Raw genomic sequence first — 25,913 nt, forward strand, 5'->3', positions numbered from 1 at the left:
CGGTACTGGGGGTGGCTCGTGCGCGCAGCGCCGGGCGGCCGGCCCCTCCTTCCTTTCCCCGCCCCGCCCCGCCCTGCCGCCGCCTGGCTCCGCGGCTCCAGTCCGGGTTTTGCCGCGCCCGCCGGCCCGCTCCTCGGCTGCGGGCTCCGCGCGGCGGCTGGCTCGGTGCGCGGCGCGGCTGGCGCTGCGCTCCGCCCCGGCTGCATTGCTGCGCTCCCGGTGCCCAGGGGAGCCACGCGCCGCGTGCGCCCCACAGCCGGCCGCCCAGAGGCAGCTCAGTCCGCTGGCATGGGCCCCGGGGGCGCCCCGAGCTAGGGCTCCGGGCTGAGGCGCTGAAAGCCTCCCTCCCGCCCGCGGGGCCCTGCGCCCGGCTCGCACGCACACCCGCGGCCATGGCCGACCGGCCCGGCCTGTGGCCAGCGCTCCTGGGCATAGTCCTCGCCGCCTGGCTCCGCGGCTCGGGTGAGTCACGCCACGCGCGCTCTGGGGAGGCTGCGGGAGACCGTGCGCGCGAACGCTCGCTGCTCTGGGGGGTCCACGACCCGAGCTGCTGGACCTGGCTAGGAGCCCCCCGAGGCCAAACTTTGCGATGAGGGACGCGAGGGCTGCTTCTTGCTGCTGCGCAGCTTCTCTGCGCGCTCTCCCGGAAGCCTGGGTTCTGCCAAGTCCAGGAGCAGCCGTCGGCGCGCGGAGCTGGCGAGTGTAGACGCCCCACGCCTCCGGGTGGGGGAAGTTTGCTGGTTGGCCGGCCCCGGAGCAGGGTTAGGGGTTTGGATCAACCCCGGGGAGGCTGACTTTGAAGGTTCAATGATTAGAGGGTTTTGAACACATCCAGTGCCTTGGAAATGGGGAGGGGGTTGGTTAAGATACCTCTTTCTGGTAGCATATGCCCCAAACTGCCCCTCACAATCTCCCAGCTTGGCACCTGGCCTCTGCTCACGTCCAGAACACAGTGTCCTCCTCTGTCCCCACCACACATGCTCGCACACGCACACACTCAGGCGTGGAGGTTCATACACCAGCCCCCAGCCCTTGCAGCTCGCACGATCAAAGCGCAGTGGCCCCGGTAGCCCAGGCTGTTGCTCCTGGCCTCCCTGGCGCCGGAGACAGACTTGTATGCGGTTGATCCGCTTGCTTCTGCTTCCCCTTCTCGCTTTAAACTCCACAGCTCTTCTTTCTCCCTGCATGTCCCGTTGGCCAGCCCAACCTGCTGAGTAACTCAGCTCTCAGCCCACCTCCTTTCTTTTGGGGGTGGGGGGAAGAAGTTCCCCTGCATCCTTTGTCTGCTCTCCCCGAGTCTCCACCTAGGCTGATCTGTTGGGGCCTCCTGATCTCTACTCCCCACCCCCACCACCCCATGCACTTAGCAGAGCTGAGCTTATGTATGGGGGGGTCATTTGTGTGATCAAGGGGACATGGGGCTTGCCCTAGACATTCTTGATTCTTGCTGCCCCCACAACTTGTGGAGGTGGGTTGCCCCCACCCTGGCCAGGCCACTGTTAATCACAGGGGTGTGGGAAGGGAGCGTTGGGGTTCCTGAGCTGCCAAGCAGATCGATCAGAGATCAATGAGTGAGAGCTCAGGGACCAGCCTGATGATTGAAGCTCATGGCTGTTTCCTTCAAGGGTCTCTGCACAGCGCATCCTGCACCCACCCCTGCCTGACCTCCCTTTCCATTCTGCCCCCTCAGCCTCCCTCTACCCCATCCCACACACTCTATTGCCTGCCCCCTCAGCCTCTCCCCCAAATCCTCACTTTAACAAAACCTGGTTCCCCACGGCCTCCCCTTTCTAATCTTGACTGAGCTGGGAGGTTGAACTGCTGCTGGGTGTGTGTTGGTATCATCACACACACACGTGCGTGCTAGGGGTGTGTGTTCAGCTCTCCAGACGGACACTCAGGGGTTGCACCATTGACCATGGTAAGCTGGGTGCTAATGTTCCACACACCGGGGAAGTGTTGCCAGATGCTGCCGAGTAGGTGCCCAGGAAATGTTTATTGAGTTGAATGTGTCTGAGGGTTCTGTGTGGTCATAGCTGCATGTCACCCATGTGAGCACATGTGAGGGCTGTGGGTTGACATGTGTGCCCAGGTGACCCTGGGTGACAGGGGAGGGGTTGGCATGGTGTGTGCAGCATTGGTATGTGTGTGGCCAGATAAGCACGGGTGATGGCTGGCATGCTGCACGTGTGTGATGGTTCTGTGCAGTTGCACAGGTGAACGCGTACAGATAAGGGGGGGCAGGTGGTGGTGAGTCAGGGTGCTGCAGCCCGGAGTGGGGGGTAGCGACATGGATTCTTCAGGAGGCTGTGGGGTGGGGGAACTGCATCCCTGGTTGGCAGAGCACCTGTTGGGGACTGGCCCAAGGTTGCCCAGGGAGCTGGCAGGTAGGCACTCTTGCCGCAGGACTGCCCTGGAACAGAGCTTGCCTCTGGGCACCAACTCTCAGGCCTGTGGGAAGAGCTGCTGAAGGGCATGGGGTGGGGACAGGCCCTACTTCTTTTCTGGGGCCCCTTCTTGCACATATGGAAACCCAGGCAGGCTGGCCCTGCAGTGACCCTGGCTCCTCCTGCGCCTGCCCATCAGCTCCTCAGCAACAGCAGCCACCGAAAAATGTCTGAGTGGCTAAAGGAGGGATGGCCAGCTGGGCAGCAGGGGGCGCCGGGGGCCAGCATGATCACGGCAGCCACCTGCTCCCCAGGCCAGGCGCCCACTGTCTGTCACCTGACATCACACTACCACCTCACAGAAAAGCCTGTCCCTTCAGTGCACACGCACCCGGGCAGGACCCTCTCTGTGCCCACACACACAGGCACCCACCTGTCTCAGGACATTCCCATTCATACTCACTCACACCTCCCCAACCCTGTGGTCTCCCTGTCACCCAGACCTCCACACTTCAGGCTGGGAGGGGTATAGGGAGCTGGCTGTCCCGGAAGGTGGGGCTGAGGGGCACCAAGCTCTGGCACTGCCCATTCTGACCCCAACAATCTGTCCTTCTTCCTCTTCCTCAAGCCCCTATCCCCATCCTCAAGGTTGATTTGGGCCCCTCTGTTCACCCCCACTCTCAGTTAGTTGTGGGGGGAGGGGGGTCTTAATTCTTTAAGGCTAGGAAGGGCCGAGCCCGTGGTGCACTTGGGAGAGTGCTGCCCTGGGAGCGCGGCGACGCTCCCGCTGCGGGTTCGGATCTTATATGGGAATGTCCGGTGCACTCACTGGCTGAGTGCCGGTCACGAAAAAGACAAAAAAAAAGCTAGGAAATACCCTGTCTTGCTCACCCTGCCTTATGGATGGGGTGGGCTGGGCTTTGAGGCCCCCTAGGAACCCCCAGGAGAGAGCTGGTCTGACTGGCCTGCCTGCTCCCACTTTGCCCATGTTGGGAGGGGCTTCCCTCAGGAGCCCAGGATTGGCACTGATCCACGTGACAAACCCCCATCCAAGAGGCACTGGCCTGGTTTCTAGGAGCAGCCAACTTTGGCCTCAGCCAGGGCAGAGGCCCCTCCTGCTTCACGCCCCTTCTTCCTGCCTACTGCTGCTCTGGGCCCCAGACCTGTGGTCTCAGAAAGCAGGAGCCTGGGGGATCTGGGGGATCCATTTTCTAGGTGAAGACCCCAACTCTGGGCTTAGCTGCCACCTAGGAACATGAGTATCCACACACATGCATGCTGGGCCTGCTCAGTCAAGGCCAACCCTCTCCCACTGCCCCCTCCTCCCAGCGGCCCTGCCACTCCCCTCCCCCTCGTCCCCCAGCCTGGGACTGGAAACCGTAGAGTCTCCCTTGGCTCTCCCTTCTCCTTCACGCTTCACATCTAATCTGTCACCAAGTCCTCCAGCTCAGTCCTACTCTGACATTGTTCTCATGCGTCCCTCGTCTCCTTTGCCCACCTCCCTCCCCCAGTGCCTTTCTCATTCACCTGTCTCACCTAGATCACTGCAGTGACCACCTCCACTCACCCCCCTCCTATACTTCCTCTGCTCAGACTGAGCCCCCTGGCATAGGGGCTGGAACCTTGCCAGAAAGCTTTCTGTGGCTCCCCAATGCCTGCAGGTAAAGTCCAGACCTTGAGCCCAGGGGTCCTTGGGGAAACACCTGCCTCCCTCATCACACCATGCATCACTAGGCTGTTCCCCAGGAGGTTGGGTGACCTCCCTGGCTTTGACCATTGGTGGGCTGGGCACCACAGACAAGCTCTGGCTTCCAGACTGTAGCTCCCGTGCCTCACAGAACCTGGTGCCACCTGACCCTGCCAGCATGCTCCCCACTCAACACCTCAACCTCCTTGGCTCTGTCCAGACCTACACCAAACCTCTTTGCTGCTGCCAATCCCCACACTGTTCTGCTTAGCTCGGCCCCCAGCTTCAACCCAACCCCCTCCAAAAGGCTTCCCCAACTCCTCCTCTCTACAGGGGCCCTGACTCACTGAGTTCCTGGAGTGGGCTAAAGCAAGACAAAGGTACTGATTTCCCAGCCCTGAGGCAGCTGCCAGAAGCCTCTGGCCTGAGCCACCTCCTCCTCCAGTGCTTCCCATAAGTATGGCCATTGTCTATGGCACGGTGACCATGCTCTCTGCTCCCAACATGCTCCAAGTCATGGCCAGCCAAGTGCTATTGTTTCCTTCCTTTGAGTTGGGGTTCTCTGGCCAAGCAGGGAGAGCTGCTACGGCCAGCGGCCAGTGACAGGAAGAGAAGTTTGCTCTGCCCGTCTTGGCCGCAGTCCCATCCTTGTCCCTAAATATAGACTGTCCCGCTCCAGGGAGGAAATGGAAATGGCCTCCTGTCCAGGGTGGGAATCAGTAAAGCCATACCCCAGTGTGTGTGTGTGTGTTGCAGGGGGCTGTACCCTGGCCACACACATGGACAGCAAACCAGCCTGGATGAGTGTGTGTGTTTGTCGGTCACCCATACAAGTTGTATGCCATGTCTGTTTAATAGAAACCTCCTGACGCACCCCATTCCCACCCTGGCATAGATTTTCCCAGAGTGGCTGTTTTCTCACTGGCATGGTGTCATTCATAGAATTGACACTAAGACTTGGGCTGCTCGGCCCAAGTGTGAGCTCCTGACTCCTGAGGCTGAGCCCCTGGGCCCCAACCACCCTTGATGCCCAGATGTGAGCTCAGCTTCCTGCAATCAATTCTACCTGCCTACTCCTTTGTCCCCCTTGTCCGCAGCCACGGGAGTGGCATCGAGGGGTCCTCCTGCCTTCTGGGGAGACTTGGCCCCCTTTTACTTCCAGATGGAGTAGAAAGGGTAGGGGCTTTGGAGGCAGACAGGGCCATGTTCCAATCCAAGCCATGTATCCTTGGATAAGCAACTTTTACTCCCCAGCCTGTTTCCACATTTAGAGAATGGGGTCATGTCTGCTTCCTGGGTTACAGTAAGGAATTGATGGGCACAGAAAAGAATACCCAGGGTGGACCCTGACATCCGGCAGGCACCCATGGCTTCTTTGTCTCTTTCCTCCATTTTCCCTGGCATTTGAAGGGGCACAGGTTAGGGCAGAGCTGAGGATTTAAGCTGCATCAGGGCTCAAGCCCAGAGATAGGAGAAAAAAGCATGTCAGGGTGAGCTCCTTTTGTCTCCATTTCTCTTCATTTCTGCTCCAGCCCCCGGCAGGAGCCCCAGAGAAGAGGTGGAGGAACCCCCCCATCTGCACATACACCGTCCCCTGCAAGGACTTCAGCCTGATTCAGCACCAGTTCTTCCAGTGTGCAAAGGCAGTTGAGGGGTTCTGAAGACGATGACTTGGGTTCAGTTTGTCCTGTGGATGATCAGCTCTGACACATAGCAGAGCGGGGCTGGGGCCCTGGATGGAATGAGATTTTAGTTCTGGCTCTGCTATTTGATCATGGTGTGACCTTGGACAAATCACTTAACCTCTCTGGGCCATTTGCCTCTTTGTGTACTAAAGGATTGGACTTGATGGCTTAATCGGGGTGGAGGCTGGTGCCCACGGACGTTGCCTCGGGAGCCTGGAGTGGACTCTACTCCAAGCAGCAGGTTCCCCCAGGAACTACTCACACCTGCCCAGCACCTGCTAAAGGTACCAACCACTCTGGCAGCAGCTGCATGCATTGCCTGGGAGCCAGGTGGCTGCTGGGGCAGAGCCAAAGGTGGCTGTGAGGCAGAGCTGGGAACTGTGAATCCCAATCCCCAGGCCAGGAAGTGAGATCCTGCTTCAGCTGGTAAACACCCCCAATGGCAGAAAGAGGCCTTCTGAGGCTCCCAGAAGGTCAGGGTGCCAGTGCCTGAGGCCCACCCCCTCCCCAGGCGCTGATGTCAAATGCCACTCGCAGCTCATGCCCCCACTGGGGCCAGAAGCCCAGGCATGTGGAGAGGGTGGTGGCATGGGTGAGTTGGCAAGCTCTGGGCCTGGGTTTAGAGCGAGACTAGGACGAGGGTGAGGCAAGGGAGATGCCATGGATACAAATGTACAATGAGCAAGTGCAAGGCCAGCCCTTGAGAGTGAGTGCCTCCTTGAATTTTGTGCCTCTGGTGCTTCACCCTAGTTCTGGCCCTGGATCCAGCTTCTCCTTGCACTTCCTCAGTTTCCACGTCTGTAAAAATGGACTCAAAAGAACTTACCTCACAGGGTTATTGTGATTAGGTGGGCTGATGCATATCAATCTTGGCATACAGTAGGCACTCAATAAATGTTAGCAATTGATGATGATGGATATGGCAGAAGGCACTGTTCCATCCTCTCCTTGGGGAAGAGGGGAAGTCCTCGGATGTTTTTGCGAGAAAGGGTGCAGCTGGGGGACCGGGTGGGAGGGCAGAGGCCTGAGATGAGGGTCCCATTTGGGATGGGAGACAGGCCTGGCTTCTTCTCTGTCCCTTTTCATGCCCAGGACAGGGCATATAGAAGTCCCCTTCTCCTATGCCTGTGTGGATGTTGACTGGCCCATCCCATCTCTGTGAGGAAGACTCCTAGAGGCCTAGGGAGGCTTGAGTGGCAGCTGCTCATCCCCAGAGTAGACCACAAAGGGGAAGTCTTAGGTTCCCTTTAGAGGGGGGAGGGGACCTTGAAAGTCCCTGCCTCTGAGCCCTGCCATGGTTGGAGAACAAAGGGCCAGCCATCACCCTGACTGGTGGGTCCCTGAGAGCCGGGCCCCTCCCCACACCTGGATGTCAGAGCTGTGTCCGTCTGGAAGGCTCAGGGTCACCTTGAGCTCTAGTCAAATATGTGGCTGGGATTTGTGGTGGGGGTGGGTCTCCGGGGTATTCTGTCTGGACTGACCGAACCTGAGGGACAGCTGCAGGGGCCTTGGGGAGGGAGCTCCAGACCTCCGGACCCTGCATCCCACCTCTGCCCCCTAACACCCCAGCCAGGGCGGCAGATGGAAGTACCCGTGCCCCACCCCTGCAAGCCCAGCAGAGAGCCTGCAGTGGAGTCCACCCCGAATTAGACTCTACCTCCCCTAATTGGGGCGGGGACTGATGGAGCTGAGGACTGCTGGTTTTTCCCAGGTCTGCGTTTCTTTCCGGCCTCCCTCACCCCACGCACCCCCTCCCCCCCAAAAAAGCAGTGCCGGGCACGGGCTGGTAGCATGCCTCCTTGGTGCCCCCTGTGTGACCCGAGCCCCAGCCTCTGGAGCCGCCCGCCCCGCTGTCAAGGCAGCTTGGAGGGCGGGGGCCCTGGGCCAGCCGAGCCGCGGGGCACGTGAGCGGCCGTGGGGTGGCCGGTGCCCGAGCCAATGGGAGCCCGAGCCGAGGGACGAGCGCGCGCCCACGGGGGGTGGCCAGCCTCAGGGGAGGCGCCACGCGGCCGCCCGGCCGCCCGCGTCCCTGCCCCGGCGCGGGGTGACGACCGCGCCGCACGCTGGGGCGGCCGAGCGGGAGAGGGGCGGGATCCCTCCGCCCGCCAGCCCGCCCGCGGCCGCCCGCCGGATTATCGGCTCTTTGTTCGGGGCCTGTTAACAAGTGCCTGGCTGAGCGCTTGGCTGCCGCCCCGGGGAGCCGGCGTCCAGCCTCGGGCACGGCCGCTCGGCCGCTCCTCCCCTCCTCCGTCCTCGCTCCCGCTGCACCCCTCCTCGTTCCCGGGCCCCAAGATGTGGGTGGGCGGGGGGCTCCTTGGCGATCTTGTGTGCGGGACTTCCAGAGACCTCGCGCTGAGCTGATCTAAGCTCCGAAGGGAGGAGGACCCCTCTGTTGCCTAGAACCTCCCAGAGGCCCGGGCTTCGAAAGCATCCATGAAAACAGATGAGGCGGGGCACCCGCTTGACCCAGATCCAGGTCAAGCCTAGGCAGGTCAGCCTAGGCAGGTCGGAGATCCATTCCAGGGCTTTGATACCCAAACGCATTCTCCTGCTGAGAGGAGACAGCTCTGGGGCTGGAAAAGGAGGAGGCTTTGGTGGCTGTAGACAGTTACATTTTTGGTTCTTTATTAAGTTGGTGATGGTGGTAATCGTGGCCAGTGTTGGGCTCTGTCTGCATCATCTGATCAGAGTCCAACAGAGCCTAAGGACAACCCACGAGGTAGCTGAGGCTAGCCCACTTATTAGATAGGATACTGAGGTATCAGAGAAGGTCACACCGCAGGCGGTGGCAGAGCTGGGACTTTGTTACCCACACACACCACTCCCACCCCACCCTATGGGGGGCAAAACCCTGTGGCTATTTACCGCCAGGACCTTGTCTGCTGCCCCATGGACTTGGTGACCCATGCTTGATGGGAGACTGTCAGGAGACCTTGAATTTCAGTGTGGTCTTGGACTAAATTCCTTCCCTCCCCAGTCCACTCCCCATATACATCCTGCCTCCTGACCCCACTGGTGTGCATGCTTCCTAAACCTGGGAAGGACTGTCCAGGCTGCTGGACTTTGATTATAAAAATCCTCTGGGAGTTGGCTTTTCTCACCTGTAGCCCTGAGCTTTAAGCCAAAGGGACTTACTGGGGCCTCACATCTTCAGACGACTGGGACTATTCAAAATCACTTTCTTATAACGATGTGGGATTCTTCCCAGTAAGCTCCTCCAAATAGTTTATGGCCCTTCCTTCTGGGGCCACATGGGATGGCTTTTCCCTTTTCAGTTATTTAACATGGGGCTCCTGCTTGGCCCCATCTGCCCCTCTCCAGGTCAGACATCTCCAGTGTTCCTTGTGTAGCATGGTTCTGAGCCCTCCTTGCAATCCCCCACATACCTTGTTACCTGCCTCTGGGTGGCAGCCCAATAGTCACACTTTCTCAGTCGCAGGTGCTTGTCACACTGTGACATGATGCCCCAGCATGGAGTGACATAGGATACTAAGTGTGTCTATTGCAAATATTGGAAAACCCAACCTGTGCTGGCTTAAGCAAAAAAAAAGGAGAGAATTTAATGGTGCATGTAACTGAAAGGTCAAGGGTAGTGCTGGCTTCAGGCATGGTTGGATCCAGGGAGAGCAGTATGACCATAATCCATTCCTCATTTCTGCTCTTGTGGGTTTGGTGCTACTCACTAACAGCCTCTTTCCTCACAGTCCCAAGGTGGCTGCCAGAGCTCTCAGGGCTACTTACATCCTTACAGGCCCAGGCTGGGGGAAAGAGAGAGCATCCTTCCTCAACCATCCAACAGATGACCCAGTCTTTCCTCTTTGGTCTAACCTGAGTGCTGTGCCCAGTGTGTGAGCCAGTTGCCAGAGCCAGGGGTTATGGTTTTGCAAGATAGGTCAGGCCTGAGTAACCTATGCCATTGTCCTATTACCCAGGCTGTGTGCCACTCCTCAAAGCTTCTTGTCCACCAAGAAGGGATGGACAAAGTCATTCTCAGATTTAACCAATATGTCATCAACACATTTTGACCAAGTATTTAGTGAACACACTGAATAAAACCAAGGACACAGCCTGTGACTCAAAGGTAAAGCCTGAGTCTGTATCAACATTAACTATTTAATCGGCAGTGTTAGAAAACAATGCTGATCATTCAACAAGTTTTGCTCTCCTTTGACTGCTGTCATCTGGTTCATGTATCTCCATTTGCTGACCCTAAGATATTTTATCAGGTGCCTGGCTGAAATCTAGACACACTATGTTTCCAGTCTGTCCCTAATCTACCAGAACAGTAACCCTATAATAAAGGGCAGCTGGTCTGGTGTGACCAGTCCGTGGGATCCCAGCATGTCTCTGTGTCCCTCCTTCCTTTGGGCATGAGCAGCTGGTTGAGAAGCACTTCTAGAATCCTGCCTGGACTGTGCATCAGGTTCTCTGGGCTGTGGCTACTCCAGTGGGCATTTTTTGGGTTTTGTATCTGTCCAGAGCCCATTCCTTGTCCTACCAGAGCCCTGTGACCTCTCCCCTTGCATGTATTCTTACTGGGTGTTTCAGGAGCCCCTTCATCTCAGCAGCAGGGCCCAAATGAGCTAAATAACTAATATCCCCCATCCTGGTTCCTTTCCTGCTTCAGAGTCTGCTTTTTAAGCCTCTTGTTCCTTTAATAATCCCATCTCTCACCAGTACTCTCCCTTTTCTGCTTAAATTTGGGAGAAACGGGTTCTGTTGCTTGCACTCAAAGAACCCTAAGTGATACATTCACCAAACCAAACTTTCTTCTTTTTCTGACAACTAGACTGCAGCTCCCACATCTCCTGTCCCATGCCCCTCCTCACTCCCACTGTCTCACAGGTCAGCAGCATGGTTCAGCAGGCCCACCTGTCAGGACCTGGGGTGTGATTTGTCAGGACCAAGAGACCAGAGTCATTCACAACACCACACGGCCTCATCTGATCTCTCCTTCTTGGCTTTCAGTGCTTTCTGATTAGAGTTAGCCCTTACTCTGCAGTTCAGTGTTCTCAGGCTCAGGATGGTGGGGGTACCCTGGGCTTCCCAGCATCTCCTAGTCAGGAGGCCCACCTTTCCTGGTCTTCCTCCTCAAGCCCTCCTGCCCTGTGTCGCTTTGGCATTTCCCACAAGCCCCACTGGGCCTGCACTCAGCCTGCCCCTCATAGTTTTTTTGTCCCTGCCTCCATCTGGGGCTTTGTCCTTGTTTTCCGGCCATCTTTCATGCTGGGCATGTCTGATCAGAATCCAAGCCTACCTGGGTATCTTCCAGTCACCCTGACACTTTTCTAGAGACCTTCTTCCTCCAGCTCCTTAGGGATCACACAGCCAGAGATCCATTTTTAAGATACACCTGGCCATCTGAAGACCCCTTTCCTATCAGACCCCTGGCTCCACTGGGGGCCCTGTCTTTAGTGTGAATTGCCTGAAGCCCAAAGGCCAGGGCACCTTCTGAGGATGGTCAGCATTCGCTCCCCAGCGGTGGTGTTGTGGTAAATGTTTACCAAGTGGCTCTCAGGGAGGGCTGGGGGATAGATTTGCCTATTTCCAAGGTGTAAATACTCCCACTTCAGCCTATTTCAAGCTACCTATGTGATGTCAGCTGGCTTGTAGAATTCTAGAAATTTTAACGACTGGCTCTCCTAAGCCAGGATGGCCTGGCTGTAGTATACCACTGTTCCCTGGTCACCCCAGCCCTTTGAAGTGATCACAGGCAGGAAGTGGACAAGGCTCCTTAGGCCTTTCCCTGCAGGACACATTGACCCTGGGCTTGGGGGGTGGGCAGCTTCCCTTCCAGACAGCAGGCCCTTTGGTGGGCTGAGGGGTGAAAGTGAGTTAGGTACTGGAAGGTTGTGCTTAAGAGCCAGGGCTCTGGAGCTGATGGTATGGGTTACAATCCTAACCTGGGTGAATTTAGGTTATTTAAGCTCTCTGTGCCTCAGTTTCCTCACCGGGAAAATGTGGGTAGTGGAAGGTTCCTACCTCATCAGGTTGGGAGGGGTAAATGAGTCTTTCTGTATGGACCACATAGCCCAGCGCCAGCCCACAGCTGCCTCCCGCACTGTGTGGCCAGCAGTGGAGCTGCTCACTTCTGGCCCTCCTCGGTGACACACCCCTGAAGGGGAGGGGCAAGATCTTTGGTTGACAAAACTGGCAGAGAGTATCAAGGGCAGAACCCTGCAGGCCTAGAATCTTCGGAAGGTACTCTTCTTGGGTAATGAACTGCATGAGGGGCTTGAAAAGGCAGGTTGACGTGGTGAATGAAGGATAACTTACCCAGAGTGACCTGGCCTGGTATGAGTCCTGACAGCCTGGAAGGCAGGCCAGGTCCCCAGGACATGCAGAGCAGAGGCATGGCAGAGGCCACAGTGACATTTAAGAACCCAGATGGGCCAGGCAAGGACCACCCACCTGCTGGCCTGCAGGCTGGCCTGTGGCTTCAGGGCTGTTTCCTGGCTACTCCTTTCTTCTACCCTAGAGTTCTGGGGGCCCTGAGGCCAAAGAGGAGAGGGACCCAGGCTGGGACCTTAGCATGTGGTAGGATCTGGTCAGACAGTGAAGGGAGGAGGAAGAGAGGATAGGCAATCCCTGGTGACAGCGGGTATACAGGGAAGCTGGGAGGCGTGCAGCCCCAGTGGAGCAGACGGTGCCTCTTGGGGGCTAGCGAGCAACAAGGTTGGCTACATCTTTGAGCCGAGGAGTGACAGGCAGTGAGTGGTGCTTAAGGAAGATTAATCTGGCAGTGCATGGAGGATGGATGGGAGCGGGGAGAGGCTGGAGGCAAGGAGACCAGCCAGGAGGCTGCTGCAGTCACCCAGGCAAGAAATAACGAGGTCTCCCTTCCCAGCAAGCAGGCAACAGGGATGGAGTAAGAGAGATGGATGTGGGAGATGTTGCAAAGGAGGAGATGTTGCATCTGGGTGTTACGTGTGGGGGGCGAGGAGGGGGAGGAGGAAAACATGATTCAGAGCTCTTGAGCCTGGGGAAGTGATGTCAGAAACAGAAAATAGATGGGGAGCTGGGTTGGGGGAGAAGCTGAAAGAGCAAAAAGGTGCCACCCAGGGAGTTCTACCCCATCAGGATGAGATAGGGTGTGGATAGGGCACGTGGATCACAAGCAACAGAAACCGGCTCTGGCCAAGTTAATTAAGCAAAAAGAGTGTCATAGAGGGTTGTCAGGGTGGGCAGACACAATGGGCAATGAAGGTCAGACTTACAGCCATGTCCTAGGAGAGAAGTCCTCAAGAAGTGGGGTGGGGTGGGGCTGTCCTATTTAACTTAGGGCACTGAAAGCGGTGAAAAATGGATTTGCTTTGCTCTGTGGAGCCCTCGAGGGTAGGTTCAGGACCAGCAGAGAAGAGACACAAGGAGACCGAGAAAGATCTTCCTAACAAGCAGTGACCGAGGCTGCTTCGGTGGGCTGTGAGCTCTCTGTTGGTGCCGCTGTTTGAAATAGGCCCAGTCAGGACCTATCAGAGATACCATGGATGGGTGGCAGGTAGCCTCTATGAGGCTCCATGGTAAAGGTGAAAGGGTGGGATTTGAAAGTGATTTGGGCTTCACTCTTAGCCCCATTCTACTAGCTGGCCTTGAGAAGTTTCTTACTTTTTGGGAACTGGGCTTTCTGGAAGGATGGCCCCATCTTTCAGGATTTTGTTGTTGTGGTTTCTCTGCTATCCATTGTTTAGACTACTTAACACACTTTCTCACTGACACAGCACCTCCATCCTTCCTTTGGTGACCACCCACCATGTGGTCCTCATGGGACTGTCAATTATAGGCCTGTCAATCACCTTCCCCCAGGGGAGAGCACCTGAGGGCTGGACAAGTCAGGTGGACATCCTGGACCCAGTGATTGGCCCAGGGTGGCCACATGACCTGGGCTGAGCCAGTCAGGACCCTGCCCATGGCTTTTCCCACCGGAGGTGGAGGAATCATCCCCCCTGCTTCTTGGGTTGGCAGCAGTAAAGATGCAGGCTGGGACGCTGGGCGAGGGACATTTCCTACCAGTGTGAAGAGAGCCCGCTGTGGAGGCCAGGGAGGCCAACACGCAGGAAGATCAGGGACAAGCAGGAAGGGACCGTCCTGGTTGCCCTGAGGCCCTGGAGACTCTGGTTCCTTCAGCTTATCTCAATCCTGTGAGCTGCCCCAGCAGCCTTCCTGGCCCTTAATCTAAGAACTTCCCACTTTAGGCTTATGTCCTGCACCTGAAAGGGGCATGGCCCAGGATCTTAGGAGGAAGACATGATGATATGGGACCCAGAGATGGCCAAGTGGCAGCATGCCAGTCACTCAGCCCCCAGGCAACAGATATAGCATTCTAAAAAAAAGAGAATTCATATGACAATCCAGATTTCAGGCTTCTTTTGAAAAGTGAAAAGATCTGGGCTGGGCACAGTGGGCCTATTTTCCTGGGTGGGCTGAGGCTGGAACCTGGATGTCACCTTGGCAGGCATGCACCCCCACTGCCTGTGCACTCCCACCCATGAACTTTCACTGCCCATTCACCCCCCACCCATGCACCTCCACCACCCATGCACCCCCTGTCCTATGCACCCCCTCCTCCATGCACCCCCACTGTCTTGTGTATCACACCACCTGTGTACCTCACTACATTATGCACCCCACCACCTGTGTACTCCCCACTGACCAGTGTATCCTCACTGCCCTGTGCACCCCCTCCACCATATACACCCTCCCTGCCCTGTGCACCCCTCCACCCATGTACCCCCACCGCCTGGTGCACACTGAGGCTGTACTTTCCACAGTTTGCACAGTGCTTGTTAAGTGTCAGTGCTGAGACCACGTGTGGGTGCCTTCCCTCCCACCCCTCCCTCCCAGCTCTAAGAGCCTATGTTTGGGGCCTTAGGTTTCACCTGTTTAGTTTGGTGGGGGGGGATAGTCAGGTGGAAACATGTAAAAGACCCTTGGAAACCCGGGACTGAAACTTTGAGATGAAGTCAGGGCAGGAAGTGGAGATGAGAGACCCATTCATAAGGAGCTGGTCACAGACACTGTGCTCGGACCCCTAAGGGGGTCATTGGGGAATGGCCGTGCCTAAGATAGAAAAGGAGGATTCGGGGGGCAATTCCAAGGAAGCCAGGAGGAGCCAGTGATTGATGAGTAGGAGCCTGGGGAAGAGCTGGAAGTTCTGAGGAGGAGGCAGCTGGGAGGAAGGCTGTGGGAAAGGCCCCGCAGAAGAGTCCGGAGGAGCCGCTTGGGAGCCTGTGCTCAGAAGTACGCCAGGAAGAGAAGCCAGCATTAGCGAGCCAGGAAGGATGTGGATGGGCAGGATGGAGAGGCCATTTGGAATTTGGAGAGGATTGAAGGATATTAGAGCCAGAAAAGGCACAGGATGTGGTGAAGGCTTCAGGGAAGAAACTTGAGAAGAGGGAGCAAGGGAAGGGCAAGCAGGATTGCTGAGCACAAAGTGCTTGCACAGAAGCTCTCCGCAGGTAGGCTCAGAGGCAAAATGACTTGCCCAGTGTCACACAGCTGCCACCATGGAGCCAGGTCCTAGCACCAGCTCTGTGGAAGGGGCTGGGTGAAAGGCCCAGGGCCCCGGTGAGCTTTTGGGAGACGCAAAGGGGATGGATGGGAGATGGCGAGGTGAAGATGGAGCATCAGTCATTAGATAAGTGTTTATCAAGCACCTATTGTGTTCCAGGCACTGCAGATACATAGTGAGCAAGGCAGACACCGTCCCCTTCCTTGAGGAACTCTAGTTCCTTGTGGAACATTCTAGTGGGAGGAGATGTCCATAAAGGAACAATAGTTTAAGATAGCAAGGGATGCTCTTCAGTTCTTGGAAGGCAGGCCGGGGGTGACCACAAGTGAGCTAGATGTGGGGTGTGTTGGGTATCCAATGAGATAGGTGGTCAGTGAAGGCCTCTCTGCAGAGGTGACCTTGCAGCTGAGACTCGAATGATAGGGAGGAGCCAGCTGTGGGTGCAGCAAAGGATTCATTCTGGCCTGGACACAGGGAACTGTGGAGTTGTGTGAAAAGGAGCATGTTGACTTATATCTGTCTGTGTTCATTTATACTTCGTGCCAGCTCTGCTTCTAGAAAGGCAGAGTGGGATGAGTTGAATAGTTGGAAGTCCCTGTGAGGGCACTTCAGGTGGGCTTAACTGGCCAGAGCCAGATGTCCAGAGGCCTGAGTGTCAGGCCTGCTCTGCTTCCACAGTGTGAGCCCTGGGCCAGACACGCCCCTCTGCCTCATTTATGAAATGGGAAGAATGACCAGGCCTGAGCTGATCCTGAGGCCTGGGGCTGGCATGAAGGTGGAGGACAGGGAGGGTGCAGGGTCAAGGCCAAGAAGGCCACTTCAGTCCTTTGGAGGTATCAGCACTACCGAGCAAGGTCTGGGAGCTGCTGTCCCTGTTAGCACCCATATCAAATACTAGTAAAATGAGCTTAAGGAAGTCCAGTGAAGTTGGACTTTGATGCATATATAGTCGTCCATTAGCATCTGCAGGTGATTGGTTCCAGGACCCCTCACAGATACCAAAATCCACAGGATGCTCAAGTCCTTGATATAAAATGGTGTAGTGTTTGCATATAACCTATGCAATCCTCCTGTATCATCTCTAGATTACTTATACCTAATACAATGTAAATGCTACGTAAATAGTTGTCATACTGTATTTTTAAAATTTTGTATTATTGTTTATTGCTGTATTGTCATTTTTTATCTTTTTGAATATTTTTGATCTACACTTGGTTAATGAGCACAGTTTTCCACAGAACCCATGGATATGGAGAGCCAAATGTATATATATTTTTTAATTGAGGTGAAATTCACATAACATAAATTAACCATTTTAAAGTGTACAATTTAGTGCCATATAGTACCTTCACAATATTGTGCAACCATCACCTCTGTCTAGTTACAACACATTTTTATTAGTCCCAAAGGAGACTCCATGAAGCTGCCGCTTCCCATGCCCCCCACCCCAGCCCCTGGCAAACACCAGCCTGCTTTCTGTCTCTATGGACTTGTCCAGTACAGATGTTTCATGAAAAATCATACAGTGTATGGCCTTTTGTGATTGGCTCCTTCCACTTAGCATGTGCTCAAGGTTCATCCATGTTGCAGCATGAATCAGAACTTCATTCCATTTTATGGCTGAGTAATATTCCATTGTACGGATATAATGCCACACTTTGTCCATTCATCCATTGATAGACATTTAGGTTGCTCCCACATTTTGGCTATTGTGAATAATTCTGCTTTGCACATTCGTGTACAAGTATTTGTTTAAGCACCTGTTGTCAGTTCTCTTGGTTACATGCCCAGGAATGCAATTGCTGGGTCACATGGTGACTCTAGGTTGAACTTACCAAGGACCCACCAAACCGTTTCCCCAGCAACTGTACCTTTTACATTCCTGCCAGCAGCAAGTGAGGGTTCCAGTTTTGCTACATTCTGGTGCTTATTTTTGAAATATTAAATTCTTGCAAAAATTATCTTCCTCGTCTCTTGGTGCTCCTGCTTTGCTGGTGCCTGAGTCTGTGTAGCTGCCAGGCCAACCAGCCCCGCCTGGTGAAGGTCTCATGGTTGAGGACTGGCATCAAAGGACAGCCCTGCAGCTGGCAGTGGGCTCAGGGCTGACTGTCATGGAAGGTCTGGGCCTCCCTCCGTCCCCTTTTTTTTTTTTTTTTTTTAAAGATGACCGGTAAGGGGATCTTAACCCTTGACTTGGTGTGGTCAGCACCACGCTCACCCAGTGAGCGAACCGGCCATCCATATATGGGGTCCGAACCCGGGGCCTTGGTGTTATCAGCACCGCACTCTCCCGAGTGAGCCACGGGCCGGCCCCCTCCGTCCCCTTAGACCCCTGTTTCCCCCGTGCCCCTCCCTTCTCCCTCTGCCACGTTCCTCCTCGCACACCCCCAGCCAGGAGCTGCCCTCTCTGCCCCTCTGCTCCATTTGGTGTGTGTGTCTCGTCACCAGGATAAATGTAGCCACAAACAATGCGGCGGGTTGGGTGCTAATTTGTCAGACGCAGTGCGCGGCTGTGATTCCGAATACATTAACATTTTCTCATGAAATCATTTCAATTTTTAGTGATTAAGAAGTATTTGTTTTAAAGCATCAGGGTGATTTGCTGCTGGCCTGGGGGGCAGTGGGGGTGCGGGTGGGGAAGCTCCCAGGGGTGATGTCATTCGTGGGTACCAGTGCAAGTGATCACCACCCCCTGCCCACCCGTGCACACCCCAGGCTTTCTGGGCATGAGACTGGAGTGGGAAAGTTGCAGGACAAGGGGGTGGAGACCATGGGGTCTAAGAATCCCTTGAGGGCACTGGGGCCCAGAAGCCTTATCCTCCCATCTTCCCCCGGCTTCTCCATGTCATTCAGGCCTCAGTCAAATGTCACCTCCTCAGAGAGGCGCATCCCCAACCTCAAATAGAAGCCCGTCGCTCTCTGATTTAGCTTCTTCATGGCATTTATCAACATTGGAGATGACTTTATTTACTTGTTTACTTGTTTATTTTATTGCTCCCCACTTAAAACATAGCTTCTTGAGGCCAGGAACTGCGGCCTGCGCATGCTCACTGCTCATGGATGGATGGATGGATAACGGGTGGATGGATCAGTGACAGGGAGGGTAGATGATTGTTCAGGTGGCACAGAAGACCCCTCACCCTACCAGGCATCCTATCATCCTTGAGTCATGCTTGCTCTAGGACTTGAGGGAGCCCTCCCCAGGCAAGCCACGTCCCTGCACCTGGGAAGCACGAGTTCATCACCACTGGGGCTGGCACTCACAGGCCTCTAATTCCCCTCCCTTCCCCATTACCCCCACTCTTTAGAGCCTATCTGTGCCTCAGTCCCTGTTGCCTCCCTCTCTGGTTGCAATGAGAGCCACTCTAAGGGGTCCCCTAGGGCTTTGGGGAGACCAGCTCCTCCAGGTTTCAGCTACTGCCAGTCTTCTTGGCTAGGGACATTTTCCTCCCTTTCACGGGGCTCCCAAGCAGCTCAAAGTGCAGCCAAGTCTGGGTATGCAGGTGTGTCTGTGTGCGGCATGTGTGTGGTGCGTACCTGCTTGTGTACTGGCCTGTGTGTGTGTATGGGTGACAGGATGTGGTCAGACCTCGCCCAGTGAGAATAAGTCTCCTTCCTGCAGGACTCTCTGTGGTGGGCACAGAGGCCCTTCCTCATCCTTCTGTGCCTCCCAAACTTCTGTGGCCCCAGATCAGACCCCTCCCCCACCTACCCCAGTGAAAGCAAAATAACTAGAAGCTTTTATCGTTCAGCAGAAGCAACATCAGAAAACAATTATTGTTTTAATTACCTGCTGTCGCCATACAAGACAGGGAGGTTGTAAAGTGTGATAAAATCTTTCATGTTAATAGACTGCCAGCCTGGGCCAGGGCGCGATTTATGGGGCTGCAGCTGGCAACTTCAGTCAGCTGGTATGGAGTCCCCTGGGCCTCCCATCCCCATCCCTGGGGCCAGGTGTCCAATGCCAAGGGCCCAGGCACCCCTTTTGCCCATTACACTTCCACCCTTGCCTTCTCAGCCCAGAAATGCCCAAGACCAGCACACATACAGGAGGGCCCAGGAGGCTCTGTTCCTTTGAAGGGTGAACCTTGGTTTAGCACCTCTTTCCGCCCCATGGAAGAAGTGCTAGTGCTGGGCTGGGGCTACTTCTCTCTAAATTGTCCCTCACCCCACTGTCCTGCTCTACCGTGGGACCCTCATCCTCCAGCCACACGGGGCCGGTGCCCCGGGTACCATCTTGGATTTCTTCTGCACTGCCCAGCGCTGGTCCTCCCCATAAGCCCACACTGCCTCACTCTGTACCTGCCATCTCCCCATGCCTGTCATGGTGTGTCCCTGCTGGGGAACTGACTCTGTTTTTTCCTAAACACTCACACATTTTCTCATCGAAGCCTCACAACAGAGCTTTGAGGAGGTGCTGTTACTATGCACCCCATTTTACAGTTGTGGAAACCATGGCACAGAGAAGTCAAGTGTTTGGCTGGCAGTCTGACTTCAAAGGGCTGGTGTGAGGACTAAATGGGGTGACAACTGTGAAATGCTTGGGATAGCCAGGAATAGAGTTCATGCCCAGCCCATTCTAGTTGTAGTAACAATTCTCGTCATTGTTATTGCTGTTCAACCTGGAGCCAATCACTCAACTGCTTGGATCAGGCCCCACTCTACTCAGTGTGCCGCTCAGGGCAGGGTGTGTGGTGAGAGCTCAGGACCCGTTAGCTGCTGTCGCCGCCATAGCAATGGTGGTAGAAACTCAGGCCATGAGGATAAGTTGGATCCACATTATGCAAGACCTTTTGAGCCCTTCTGGAGATGGTGGGGAGCTGCTAAAGATTTTAAATCAGGAGAGCAATGTGATCAGATCTGGGTTTTAGAAGAATCACAGTAGCCAGGAGAAGATAGAAGCAGCTTGGTACCAGAATGATCCAGATGAGGACGGAGGAGGCCGTAGAAGGGGAGAGGTGGAGGCAGGGACAGAATCCAGAGCCCTGGTTAAGGTGGACGGGCAGCTCTTAGTCACCCCTCGGGCAGAAGAGGAGCAAAAGGAGAGTTTGGGGGTCTGCGTTGGGCTGACCTCTTCTGAGGCTCATACCTTTTATGGATCCTCCCTTCCATAATAATTGGCAAGCAAGGGACTGACACGTGGTGGCCACTCTTGAATCCAGGAAGCAGGTAGCCAGCTAAGGTCAGGGAACAGCAAAACCCTCTGGGGCTGAGGCCACGGTGGAACAGAGGAGCCCACTCTAGAGAATCTGGAGGCCACTGCCTGGGGTGAGGATGGGGCTTCTTGGGGCCTCAGGAGCGCGGCTTCTTGTCCCAGGCAGGCTTGGTGCTGCTGCGAGTGTGCCCCGGGAGGCCTCGCTCACTGCTTCCTTTTCTTACCCGCTCATTCTCAGAAGCGCATGTCTCCAGCAACTGTTTCCTGAGCAGTCTCCGTGCTGGGCTCTGAGCCAGGGGTGCCGGGAGTCTGGCAGAGCTGTGAGCGTGCCCTCGTGCAGCTGATATTCTAGTGGAGGGCGGACTCCGCACCAGCAAACACATGAAGAAATGAAAAGTACACACCGCCATTGGGAGTGCGGGAGAGAACAAAGAAGGAGCTGAGACAGGGTCCCCTCCTGTCTCCTCCTCTCTGCCCCCATCCTGTCTGCATGTGAGAAGTGGCTCGTGCTTCCCCAGCTTTGCGGAGATGCATGGTTGGCATTAGCAGCCCAGCCTGCGCTATCTGTCTCCCTGTCTTCCCTGGATTACTTCCCCCATTTTGGCCATCATTTCGGAACGTTAATATAGTCCCCAGGGCCCGGGAGGGGCCATTTATTTAAAGATCTTTCTATGGAGTCTTCTCCTCTGAGGACCCTAAGAGGAAGAAAAATGCCAGGAGGAGACAAAAAACAGAGAAAGAGAGATCTGATTTCAGAACTCCCAAACAGCAGGGCAGATGCAGACAGGAGCAGAGCCCTGTTTGTTTAGAGATGGATTTATCCAGAGGTGTAAGCATGCTCCACCCTCTGTCTTGCTCTCTGACCCTTCATGTTTCTCTTTCTCTACCTGTGTCCCTGCAGAAGCCTGAGCTCATCCCTCCGCCACCCTTCCAGGGAGAAGCTGTGCGCAGGTGCTGGGAGATGGTGTCCCTGATTACAATTCAATCTGCCAGTGTCCCTCCCCGTTCCCTCCCAGGAGCTGCATGTGCTCCTGCGGGGACCAGCCTTGGTGTTCCATTCCCCTGTAGGGGACCAGAGTGGCTGGCAGCTGGTCCCACCCTCTGCCAGGTGGCTAGGGGACATATGTGCCAATATGCAGCCACAGGCAGAATCGAGTGTGAGAGGTAGACGAGAGCACACGAGCCCTGGTTGGTGCTCATATGACTCTGGGCTGGGAGTCACCACCTCTTTGGGATTTCAGGTGTCAGCTGCTTGTCATGAAAGCATACAGAAATTTCAGGCACTGTGGGCAACCCCCACACTCTGCAGGCAGTATGACACAGGAGAGAGTTGGTCTCGGGGTAGCTTGTTGAGGTGACAGGTGTTCTCATGCATCCCATGAGCCTAGGAATGGGACCTCTGGCCAGGGGCTGGCTTATATACCTGGAGGTGGGCATTGGCACTGGTGTGACCAAGGAAGTATGTGCTGTGAGTGTAGGTGACTTTGCTGCATGCTTGGTAAGCAGGGCTGCTGCCCCTCAAGGCCAGCCCTGGGGACTCAGGGCCACCTGCCAGGCCTGCCTCTCTTCTAAATCTGAACAGAGGTCACTGCCCAATCTAGTGTGTGCTCAGTGTGTGAGTCTCCTATGAATGCTCCTGGGTGGGAGGTGCTAGGCCCCCTGCCCATGGCTGTGTGAGGTCCTCATCCAGGATTCTCTAACCACCTCGATCCAAATTTTAGGAAATTCCCTGGTCCCTTTCAAATAGTTCCAGATGCTCCAGAGCCTCCAATCCATTGCTGACCTGTGCTGGCATTTCCCTGTCTGGCTCCATTCCCTTCCCTCCTGTCAAATATATGAAATCACTGGACTCTTCAAAGGGCAGCTCCAAGTCCCTCCCCAACATGCAGGTGTGCAGGTGAGTGTGGGTGGAAGTGTGGGTATGTATCTACTTGTGCACCTGATCATGGGTGCAGAGGCACCAGCATCTGTACAAGTGGATGCCTTTGATAAAGGGTGTGTGTGTGCATGTGTGTGTGTGTCCTACAACTGTGTGTGCATCATAAGTGTTCTGAGGTGTGGGTCCCATGTGTAAGTGTGTCTTCAAAATGGACTCATCTAAAGCAACTGTTTTCTCATTGATAAGGAGCCGGCAAAGAAAGGAAACAAAAGGTCTGAGTGAATAAACACTCTTCTGGAAAAAGTGGAAGATGTGAGCTTAGGCAAGAATTGGAGCTAATCTTTTTTTAGCATTTAAATAAAAGATCTGGAAGAGGATGTGTACAGTGAAATCACCAAGTTTGCAGTTAAATCTAATCTCTCCTGGGTGGTAACAAAATGCCAAGCTGGTGAGGGATAAGCTTTAGGAAGATCTTGTCTTGAAAGGCAGTGGGCTGGGCAGAGGATGGCCAGCGAGCTTTAGTTTGGGGAAATGATGTGGATGGTGTCTAGGGGAGGATATCTGGGGCTTCTTTCCTAAGGAGGGACTCAGGAGGGCGACAGCAGTCTGGACATACTGGGGAAGAAGGTTTGAAGCAAGCCATGCATGTTCTCTTCTCCCAAAACACGAGTGAGGGGTACCTGTATCCAACAGTTTGGCATGCTTGTGGTCACGCCTCCTTAGGGAGCACCAGCCTGAGATGGGGGAGCCTGATTTCTACTACAGATAGGTGTGATCTGGGTAATTCATCTCCCTCAGTTTGCACATCTGTGAAATGGAGGCCTGAGGGCCTGCTTTGCAGGGCTACGAGAGCAACTGAGATCTCACATAGACAACAGTGTGTAGGTAGCTGTAAAGTTCAATACAGAGGTGAGTGGTTGTTCTCGAGAGAAGGGAACTGTCATATAAAACCAGACTGGCCCACCTGGGACAGTCTCAGACAGGAGAGGCTGAGAGGGAATATGTAGAAATCTATGCAATCAGAAAGGGTATAGAGAAGGGGACTCAGTCTCCTTCACTAAATCCCAGCCTGACAGAATGAACCCCTCCCCACTCCCAGCCCCCAGCAAAGCTCGGGAGAGGGAAGCTTAAAACCAATAACAGGAAATCCTGCTGCACTCAGCAGGGAATAGACTCTGAAAATCATTTTCCCTAGAGGTGATACCAGCTGGAAATATAAATTGCTTCCAGAAAGGTTTAGATAAGTTCATAGATGTCAGAGCCAGAGTGGTTCTTGGGCAAAATTAGAAAGTTAGGAGGCCTCTGCCCTGTGAGGGTGATGTCAGAGAGGAGGTCCCCACCAGAGACAAATGCCTGGGCCAGACGTAACAACCTGACAACCCCGTCTGCTTATGTATGAATTTATATTTAGGAAGAGCTTGTTGCTGTCTGAGGAGAATGTCTCTTCTCTCACCAACTCATCTCTGCTCTGAGACTGCCTTTACTCCCTCCCCAGTCGCTCACCCCCACTGCTCCCCCCATACCCCTAATGAGCTCCATTCCACGGAGTTCCCTAGCCCCACTCCCAGATCTCCACTCTCACAGTGCCAACCTCTGTCTCCACCTTGCCACTGCTGTGTCACCTGCCATCACAGAGTAGCCACCCCCTCCCTCTGTGTGCTGTCTTCTAGCACAGGCACCTTGCCTGGCAGTGCCCATGAGCCGGTGAGGACTGGAATCTCCTGCCAGGACCTCCAGTGAATGCTGTTGGCGTGCAGCCTGTCTCTCCGGCTGCCTGCCCAGAGCACGTCTCTGCCTGGCTGCTTCTCCCAGGGTCCCCAGCAGAGGATGGCTGAATGGGAACTGATGTTCAAGCCTTTCAGGGACCCACAACCCTAGAGAGCTCAGGCACCAGGATGGACCAATATCCACACTTGGGACAAGGTCATCAGGAAACGGGCATGCTTGGGTCTGTACCAGGTTATCTGTCTCGTGCAGAAAGTCCTGGAGGGCTGGGATTAGCAGAGGAGGCTAGGTTATGGAGTCTGCTTCCCTACCCTCGTTCCTAAGATGCTTTGGACCCTTTCCAAGTCACCACGGAAGGACTGTGAGTTCTGCTCCAGCACCACGGATAGCAGTCCTGGACACGGGCACACTTTCAGCACCGTGGACAGCCCCTGGCGGCCCCCAGCTCTGCTTCCTACCTCCTACAGCTCCCTTGTGGAGGTCCCCACCACCACACCACGCCCTGGAGACCTCTGGAGAATTCATCTATTCATTTGCAAAGATTTATTTAGCACGTTCTATGTGCCTGTCACCATTCTGCAAGCAGGAGTACATTACCAAATGAAACAAATGCTTGTCCTATAGAGCCTCCATTCTTTGGGGCTTCCATTGAAATTCCTAGAGCTTGTTCCAGGCAAAGTAGCCATGCAGGACCATGCAGCATGAACAGATTATGCTTTCTTGCAAATTTGAATCTGCTGCTTAACTCTGGTGGGAAGGAGCTGGAGAGGTGGGAATTAGGGATTGGTGAGGCACAATTCAGATGGTATTTTAGGATTCCAGGGAGCTACTCCCCTGAAAAAAGCCTTTGATGGTTCCCCAGTGCCTATAGAAATAAGTAGCAGTTCCCCAACCTGTCATTCAAGTCCCCTGGTAAAATGTTCCTGATCTGTCTTGCCAGTCTTATCTTCTTACCTCTCTTCTCATGATTCCTACACTCCAGCCAAACTGGATTCTCAGTTAAGAATCTTTTGATTGCAATATGACAGAAAACTCAACTCGAACAGACTTCAACAGTAAGTGAAAGCTTTTGACTCTTGTAATTGAAAAGCCCAAAGGTATGGCTGACTTCAGGTGAAGCTTGATCCACTGGCTCAAACGATGTCTCGCTGGAACTACTCTTTCTGTTTCGCTTCTCTGTCCTGGCCGTCTCAGGGCAGCTCCTGGCTTCTCCATACCTCCCTGTCTTGGTAATGAAATGCTGTAGCAGCCCAGCCCCCACATCCTTACCCCTCACACCATTCAGGGAAGAGAAGGCTTTTCTTTTGAAAAGTTCTCACAAGGGCTGGCCCGTGGCTCACTTGGGAGAGTGTGGTACTGAGAACACCAAGGCCCCAGGTTCGGATCCCTATATAGGGATGGCTGGTTTGCTCACTGATTGAGCGTGGTGCTGACAACACCAAGTCAAGGGTTAAGATCCCCTTACCGGTTATCTTAAAAAAAAAAGAAAAGAAAAGAAAAGTTCTCACAAATGTCTCTTGGGACCTCACTGACTGGCTCACGTGCCCATCCCAAACAAATCACCATAGCCAGGACAAGAGATACAAGTGTTTTTAGCCAATCAGGGCCCACTCCTGGAGCTGATGGGGGGTCATTTCTTCCCAAACCACATGGCTGAGTGTGGAACAGCAGTGAATCCCCAAAGAAAATAGGGCTACTGTTCGCGGGAAATTGGGAGATGGAGGCTGGGGAGGCAGTCAACAGATGTCCAGTCTCAGAGTGTGCTATTTCTTTTCTGCTTCCATGTTTTTGTACTTGCTGGTCTCTACCTGACATGCCCCCTCCCCCTGTCATCTCACCTATTGATACCCAATGCTACCTTCAAGGCCCTTCTCAAATGCTACTGCC

The 25,913-nt window shown here is 54.7% G+C and overlaps 1 protein-coding gene across 1 annotated transcript in view; it reads left to right on the top strand.

Moving 5' to 3' along the window:
• The first annotated feature begins 392 nt into the window (after nt 1-392).
• Nucleotides 393-25,913, top strand: part of UNC5A (unc-5 netrin receptor A) — a 60,888-nt gene continuing 35,367 nt past the window's right edge. Inside the window, 1 exon segment of the mRNA XM_063087424.1 lies at nt 393-462. Within this exon segment, the coding sequence (XP_062943494.1) occupies nt 393-462 (70 nt within the window).

Source organism: Cynocephalus volans, chromosome 2, assembly GCF_027409185.1.
Source record: "Cynocephalus volans isolate mCynVol1 chromosome 2, mCynVol1.pri, whole genome shotgun sequence".
NCBI classification, from domain to species: domain Eukaryota; kingdom Metazoa; phylum Chordata; class Mammalia; order Dermoptera; family Cynocephalidae; genus Cynocephalus; species Cynocephalus volans.